The sequence below is a fragment of the Orycteropus afer genome, unplaced genomic scaffold (assembly GCF_000298275.1).
Source record: "Orycteropus afer afer isolate SDZICR_OR568_19922 unplaced genomic scaffold, OryAfe1.0 scaffold00191, whole genome shotgun sequence".
In the NCBI taxonomy this organism is placed as follows: Eukaryota; Metazoa; Chordata; class Mammalia; order Tubulidentata; family Orycteropodidae; genus Orycteropus; species Orycteropus afer.
The window spans coordinates 4,917,493-4,926,447 of NW_006921778.1; the positions used below are offsets into that span (position 1 = coordinate 4,917,493).

General features: G+C 39.5%; 1 protein-coding gene across 1 annotated transcript in view; it reads right to left on the reverse strand.

Moving 5' to 3' along the window:
* CAMK4 (calcium/calmodulin dependent protein kinase IV) overlaps positions 1-8,955 on the reverse strand; it is a 453,274-nt gene that overhangs the window by 247,308 nt on the left and 197,011 nt on the right. Inside the window, exon 2 of the mRNA XM_007947593.2 lies at positions 298-376. Within this exon, the coding sequence (XP_007945784.1) occupies positions 298-376 (79 nt within the window). The remainder of the gene's footprint in view (positions 1-297; positions 377-8,955) is intronic.

The following is an 8,955-nucleotide window of genomic DNA, read 5'->3' on the forward strand; positions in this document are numbered from 1 at the left end:
TTCACGAACATGGCATATATATAAAGTGAGGTGTACTTACTTGTAAGCTTTAAATGTTTTTACTTTCTCTTTCCTTTTCCCTTCCCAGAACATCCTATCTGAGAACCAGTTGTTTTTTAAGAGACATGTGGTTTTCATCAGATAACAACAAATTTGATTGCACTCTCACAATCAAGATTCAAACAGTGAATTGTTCATAGTGGCTCCCTGGCCTTTTTGTCTTTTAAGTCAAGATTCCTGATTTCTCCAGGTCACCAGGTCCCTTAAAAATGCTATTATATAATGAAATACACTTACTGTTTTCTTTAATACTTTGAGAGCATAAGGCTTCTGGGTCCCCTTCTGTTTGCATCTGTATACAATGGATGTAGCACCCCTTGAGGGGGAAAAAAAACAAAAAGAAAACGTTATGCTCTGGACACTGAATTAAAGGGGACAGCTTGAAAGTAAGTCAGTCTTCTAGTTATCTTCATAACTAATATAAGTGCTTAGAAATTCCACTACAAAATCAGCCCTACCTGTTCAGTTTTTCCCCCTCATAACTAAATATACTTTATTCAGAAAAATTCAAGATTTCGCATTCTTCTCTTTTCCTCCTGCCCCACCCTTAGACAAGTAACATACCTAGAGCATTTCGTAGAGTCTAGAATAAACCAGGTTCTCAGCTAAACATAGCTTTTAAAGGGCACGTACTCAATTTCAGAATCCTTGAACTTTTGAAAAAGTATGTGTCTAGACTAAGATAAGTCATAGCTGCAGGGAGAGGGTTCAAATTCAGCCCTTTACTACAAGGATCATAGACATAAATCTAAAGAGTCAGAGCAGTCAGAACTCATATATTTATAACTTAAATTCTCAAGGGTCTCAAGCTGGGACCTTTAAAATTAACACTCTCTTCTTTTGGTGCCCTAGGACTTGCTCAAAACCAATATTAGCCCCATAAGAATCCTGGCTCCTTTATCTTGGTGAATATTACTACTACTTATTTACACATCCAACCCCAAGCCCACTGTCATGGAGTCAATTCCAACTCTTACTGACCACCATTGGGTTCCCAAGGCTGTGAAACTTTACGGAGGTAGATTGCTTCATCTTCCTCCCATGGAGCCCCCTGGTTGGGCTTGAACTGCTGACCTTGTGGTCAGCAACCAAATGCCTTACCCACTACTCCACCAGAGCTCCCTATTTACACCTATTCTGACTAAAATAATTCTGTGAAATGTTCAGGAAAAAATACTACAAAAAAAATGGCAGGTCCTTCTCTATGTAATAACCTTAAAGAAGTTCAGAATGTTTTTATCTACAAAAGAGAATTGTGATGAGAAGGGACTCTTAACTATCTTTATACATGTGCAATGTTACTAAAATGGGAGTGTTAGAAAGTAAGACAAAGTGGTCTTCATCCTCTACACATGAGAGCAAGGAGTTAAGAGGCAGAAACAAAAAGACTCACAAAAAATAGGCTCAAGTTTTAACTTCAGAAAGAGAACTTCTAAACACATCTTTAAAAATAAGATCATTTGAAGTGAACCTGTCAGACGTTGAACACTAGGCCAGGAACTCTTCTGATACATGCAGTCAAATAGTTCTGAAATTCTAAGTGAGCACAAATGAATTACACAAGTCAAACATATTCCCTGTTACCTAACAAAACCAGGAGAAGGTAGGAGCTGGTATTAGTTGTAAATGCTAATAGTTATAAATTTTACCATATTTAAAAAAAAAAAACTTTGGTAACTTATGGCATAGACAAAAAATGAAGAGTTCTGAACATAGAATAAATGCAGATAAATATAAAGTTAATTTTTTATTTTTAAATGCCATACAATATAATTGTCTAAAGCAAAAATATTAATAATTCATTATGTTTCTACCTGTGGTGCTGTAAATTATTTAATATGGCTCTTCTAGCCATGGCTTTATGACTCCCATCAGATGAATGAATTGTTGTTGTTATGTGCCTTTGAGTAGGTTCCGACTCATAGCAACCCTGTATACAACAGAACGAAACACTGCCCAGTCGTGCACCATCCTCACAATCCTTGCTATACCTGAGCCCACCCTTATAGCCACTGTGTCAATCTATCTCATTAAGGGTCTTCCTCATTTTTGCTGACCCTCTACTTTATCAGTCATGATATCCTTCTCCAGGGAATGGTCCCTTCTGATAAAATGACCAAAGTAGGTGAGATGAAGTCTGGTCATTCTCATTTCCAAGGAGAATTCCAGCTGCACTTCTTCCAGGACAGATTTGTCCTTGGTACTTTCAGTATTCTTCCCCAACACCACAACTCAAAAGCATCAATTCTTCTTTGGTCTTCCTTATTCACTGTCCAGCTTTCATGTGCATATGAGGCCACTGAAAATACTATGGCTTGGTTTAGGCATACTCTGGCCTTCAAAAAGACATCTTTGCTTAACATTTTAGAGTTTCTTTGCAGCATATTTGTCCAGTGCAATACAACGTCTGATTTCTTGACTACTGGTTCCATTGGTGTTGATTATGGAACCAAGTAATATGACCTCTTTGACAACTTCAGTCTTTTCTCCATTTATCATGATGCTGCTTATTGGTCCAATTGTGAGGATTTTCATTTTCTTTATGTTGAGGTGTAATCCATTCTGGAGACTGTAGTCTTCAATCTTTATCAGTAAGTGCTTCAAGTCATCTTCACTTTCAGCAAGCAAGGTTGTGTCATCTGCATATCGCAGATTGTTAATGAGTCTTCCTCCAATCCTGATCCTGTATTCTTCTTCATATAGTTCAGCTTCTTGGATGTTTGCTTAGCATGCAGATTGAATAAGTATGGTGAAAGGATACAATCCTGACATACACCCTTCCTGATTTTAAACCATGCAGTATCCCCTGGTTCTGTTCAAATGACAGTTTCCTGGTCTATGTACAGGCTCCTCATGAGTACAATTAACTGTTCTGGAATTCCCTTTCTTCTCAATGTTACCCTAATTTGTTATGATCCACACAGTCGAATGCTTTTTTAGCAAAGTCAATAAAACACAAGTAAACACCTTTCTGGTATTCTTTGCTTTCAGCCAAGATCCATCTAACATCAGCAATGATATCCCTCATTCCATGTCCTGTTCTGAATCCAGCTTGCATTTCTGGAAATTCCCTATCAATATACTGTTCCAACTGTTTTTGAACGATCTTCAGTTAAATTTTACTTGTGTGTGATATTAATGATATTGTTCAAAAATTTCCAAGGTCTATTGAGTCACCTTTCTTTGCAGTGGCTACAAATATGGCTTTCTTCAAGCATGTTGGCCAAGTAGCTCTCTTCCAAATTACTTGGCAGAGACATGTAAGTGCCTCCAGTGAGGCATCTGTTTGCTGAAACATCTGAATGGTTATTCTATCTATTCCTGGAACCTTGTTTTATGCCAATTCCTTCAATGCAGGTTCAACTTCTTCCTTCTACACCATTGGTTCTTGATCATATGCTACATCCTGAAATAGTTGAACATCAACCAATTCCTTTTTGTACAGCAACTATGGGTATTTCCTTCAATCTTCTTTTGATGCTTCCTGAATCATTCAATATAGAATCTTCCAATATTAATATTGCCCATAGAGTCTTTCAGCATTGCTATCTAGGATTCAATTTTTCCTTCAGTTCTTTCAGCTTGAGAAATGCCAAGTGTGCTCTTTCCTTTGAGTTTTCTAACTCCAGGTCTTTGCACATTTCATTATAGTAATTGGCTTTGTCTGCTCAAGCTGCTCTTTGAAATCTCCTGTTCAGCTCTTTTAACTTGTCATATCTTCTATTTGCTTTAGCTACTCTTTGTTCAAGAATAAGTTTCAGTCTCGTCTGACATTGATTTTGGTCTTTTCTCCCTTCCCTGTCTTTTTAATGACCTTTTGCTTTCTTCATGGATGATGTTCTTTATGTCATTCCACAATTTGTCTGGTTTTCAGTCCTTGGTGTTCACTGTGTCAAATCTATTCTTCAGATGGTCTCTAAATTCAGGTGGGATATAATCAAGGTCATATTTTGGCTCTCATGGGCTTGTTTTAATTGGCTTTAGCTTCAATTTGACTTGCATATGAGCAATTGGTGGGAGCTCTGGTAGCGTAGTACCTAAGGCACTTGACTGCTAACCAGAAGGCTGGCGGTTCATACCCACCAGCCACTCCTCGGAAGGAAGGTTGGGCAATCTACTTCCATAGTGACACCGCCTGGGAAACCCAAGGAGGGGTTGCTATGAGTCAGGTCTGACTCAACGGCACATAACAACAACAACAACATGAGCAATTGATAGTCTATTCCACATTCAGTTCCTGGTGTTGTTTTGGCTGAATATATTGAGCTTCTCCATAGCCTCTTTCCACATATGTAGTTTGTTCTGGTTACCTAGTGCCACTCTGACAAGAATATACCACAAATGGGATGGCCTTAACAAATGGGAGTTCATTCTCCTACAGTTTGGAGGCTTTAAGTCCAAGTTCAAAGGGCCAGGCCTTCAACAACTTAGTTTTGGAGTGTGGGGTTGCTCATTCATGTGAGCCAGTGGAATGGAGCCATAGCCACTGCCGAAGAATGAGGGGGCAGGGCCTCCATGCCCAAGAGGGAGAGGAATGGGCCCGCCAGGCCAAGGGATGAGGTTGCCACTTAGAGGAATTAGGGGACTGGAGCTACCCAGTGAGAAAGATACGTACAGATGCCAAGTTGACAAGGGGTGGAATTGTGGTAGTTCAGTTTGTGTGTCAACTTGGGTGGGCCTGGTTGTAGTATTCTCCATGATGAGACTGGTAATCAACTCCATGGTGGAATCTACTGTGAGCAGCTGAGTAGCTGCCTTAGGGAAAGTGATCTGCTTTCTGTATATAATGAGAAGCCTAGGGGATAGTGTCTAGCTTATGGCACGCTTGGACCCCGCATGTAGCTGTGTGTTGGTCAGCAGCCTGTCATGCTCTGCCAACCATGGGACTTACAATGGACTTAAATTAATGGCCTTCCATGTGGTTTGGTAACATTGAGACTGTGCCATTTTATTTGTCAACCTTGGCTTGTTAGCCTCAGCAGCCAGTAGCTGCCTGAGTGACGAGGTATCTCTAGCTTCAGTGGGCTGGGAGCAAGAGGCAGAGCTGAAGCCCAAGGTTGAGGGACTTTCATACAGCCCCTAGAGCCTGGCACTTTGAACTGGGACTTAAAGCCTCCAAATTGTAAGAATAAACTTCTGTTTGTTAAGGCCATCCCATTTGTGGTATATTCTTGTCAGAGTGGCACTAGGTAACCAGAACATAGTTGATCTGATTCCTGTGTATTCCACCTGGTGAACTCCACATGTATAGCTACTGTTTATGTTGTTTAAAAAGGTATTTGCAATGAACAAGTCATTGGTCTTGCAAAATTCTATCATGTGATCTCCAGCATGGTTATTATCACCAAGGCCTTATTTTCCAACTACCCATGATTCTTTTCTGTTTCCAAATTTCACATTCCAGTCACCAGTAATAATCAATATCTCATAGTTGCAAGTTTGGTCAATTTCAGACTACAGAAATTGATAAAAATCTTTAATTTCCTCATCTATGGCTATAGTGGTTGGTGTATAAATTTGAATAATAGTAGTACTAACTGGCCTTCCTTGTAGGCATATGCATATTAGTGTATCACTGACAGCATTGTACTTTAGGAGAGATCTTGAAACATTCTGTGATGATGAATACAATGCCATTCCTCTTTAATTTTTCATGCCCAGCCTATTAGATCATGTTATTGTTGTTGTTGTTATGTGCCGTCAAGTCGGACCCGACTCATACTGACCCCTCCTTGGGTTTCCGAGGCAGTATCACTACAGAAGTAGATTGCCCCATCTTACTTCCAAGGAGTGGCTGGTGGGTTTGAACCGCCAGCCTTCTGGTTAGCAGTCAAGTGCCTTAGGCACTAAGCTACCAGAGCTCCTTATATGATTGTCTAATTCAAAATGGCCAAAACCAGACCATTTCAGCTCACTAATACCTAGGTTATTGATTTTTATGCTTTCCATTTCATTTTGGACAACATCCAATTTTCCCACATTTATACTTCATACGTTCCTCATTCAATTATTAACAGATGTTTGTAGCTGTTTCTTCCCATTTTGAGTTGTGTCCCATCAGCAAATGGAGATCCCAAAAGCTCTACTCCATCCATGTCATTAAGGTCAAGTCTACTTTGAGGAAAGAGCTCTTCCCCAGCCTTACTTTGAGTGCCTTCCAAGCTGAGGGGCTCATCTTCTGGCAGTATATCCAACAAAGTTTCAGGGATATTCATAATATTTTCTAGTAATGTATCAGATATTGTCTCACTGATATTCATAAGGATTTCACTGGCCAGTTTTCTGAGAAGTTGATGGCCTCTTCCTTCATCCCAGTCTATCTGAGTCTAGAAGCTCTGCTAAAACCTGACCACCACTGGTGACCCTGCTGTATCTGAAATACTGGTGGCATAGCCTCTAGCCTCACAGCAACACAGTATAGCAAACTGGCAGACAAGATGTTTTTTTCAACAACATGAACAGCAGCTATATGCATAGACCTCACCAAATGCAATACACAAAAATTAGATTGACTACTTCTGTGGAAAGAGGCAATGGAGAAGCTCAATATCATTAGTCATAACAAGGTCAGGAGATGACTGTGGAACAGCCCATTAATTGCTTATATGCAAGTCCAAGTTGAAGCTGAATACAAAACAAGTCCAGGAGGGCCAAAATATGACCTCAATTACCTCCCACTTGAATTTACAGATCATCAGAGTAAATTTGATGCATTGAAGACCAATGACTGAAGACAAGTGGAGTTGTAGGAAGACATCAAGAACATCACACATGAAGAAAGTCAAAGGTCACTAAAAAGACAGGGAAGGAAGAAAAGAGCAAAATGGATGTCAGAAGAGACTCTGAAATTGCTTGAATGGAGAGTAGCTAAAGCGAATGCAAAAAAATGACAAGATAAAAGAGCTGAACAGAAGATTTCAAAGGTCAGTTCAAGAAGACAAAGTAAACATTATAATGAAATGTGCAAAGACCTGGAGTTAGAAAACCAAAAGGGAAAAACATGCTCTGCACTTCTCAAGCTGAAAGAATTGAAGAAAATATTCAAGTTCCATGTGGCAATACTGAAGGATTCTACGGACAAAATTAGAATGATACAGAAGTATCAAAAGATGATGGAAAGAATATACAGAGCCACTGTACCAAAAAGAATTGGTCGATGTTCAACTATTTCAGGAGGTAGCACATGATCAAGAACGAATGGTAATGAAATAACAAATCCAAAATGCACTGAAGGAATTAGTGAAAAACAAGGCTTCAGTAACTGACGGAATACTCATTGTTCTGGTTACTTAGTGCCGCTCTGACAAGAATATACCACAAATGAGATGGCTTTAAAAAACAGGAGTTTGTTCTCTTACAGTTTGGAGGCTTTAAGTCCAAGTTAAAAGTGCTAGGCTCTAGGCACTGGGTGAAAGCCCCTCAGCCCTGGGCTGCAGCTCTGCCTCCTGCTCCTGGCTCACTGAAGCTAGAGGCTTTTCTTCACTCAGACAGCTGCTGACTGCTAAGGCTGACAAGCCCAAGGTTGACAAGTAAAAAGGTACAGTCCTAATGTTACCTAACCACATAGCAGGCATTCATTCAAGTCCATTGAAAGTCCCAAGGTCGGCAGAGTATGGCAGGCTGCTGAACAATGACTCGGCTACATGCAGGGTTCAAGCGTGTCATAAGCTGGAGACCATTCCCAAAGCTGCTACTTATATATGGGAAGTAGACCACATCCGTAAAGCAGCTATTCAGCTGCTCCAATACATTCCACCATGTTGTTAATTATCAATCTTATCATGGGGAATAACTAAATCCAGCTGCCAAGCCACTCAACCAGGCCTAGCCAAGTTGACACACAAACGTAACTACCACACCCATTGAGGTGTTTCAACAAAGGGATGAAGCACTGAAGATGCTTACTTGTCTATGCCCAGAAACTTGGCTACATGGACAAGTGACTGGAAGAAATTCATATTTGTGCCCATTCTAAAGAAAGGTGATTCAAGAGATTGTGGAAATTATCAAGCACTATCATTAATATCACACACAAGTAATATTTTACTGAAGATAATTCAAAAACAATTGCAGCAGTATATTGACAGGGAAATTCCAGAAATTCAAGCCAGATAGAAAGGATATGGATCAAGGCATATCATTGTTGATATCATATGGATCTTGGCTGACCAAGTTTACCTATGTTTTATTAACTATGCAAAGACATTCAACTGTATGGATCATAACATATTATGGATAACATTGTGAAGAATGAGAATTCTGTATCACTTAATTTTTCTCATGAGAAACCTGTACGTAAACAAATGGGCTGTTGTTTGAACAGAACAAGGGAACATTGCATAGTTTAAAATCAGGAAGGGTGTGTGTCAGGGTTGTATCCTTTCACCATACTTATTCAATTGGTATGCTATGCAAATGATCCAAGTAAAATGCAGCATTAGTATTGGAGGAAGACTCATTAACAACCTATGATATGCTGACGACACAATCTTGCTTCCTAAAAATGAACATGATTGAAGCATTTACTGATGAAGAACAAAGACTACAGTCTGCAGTATGGATTAGGTCTCAACATAAATATAAATAAAATCTTCACAATTGTACCAATAAACAACATTATGATAAATGGTAAAAAGACTGAAATAATCAGGGATTTCATTTTACTTGGATCCACGATCAACACCCATGGAAGCAGTAGTTAAGAAATCAAACATCATATTGCACTGGGAAAATCTGCTGCAAAAGACCTCTTTAGACGGAGAGTTGCAGATTGGATAAGAAAACACACCCATCCATATCCTGCCTACAAGAGACACACCTTAGAGATAATGACAAAAACAGACTAAAAATCAAAGGTTGGAAAAAGATATATCAAGCAAATGGAAAATGTAAGAG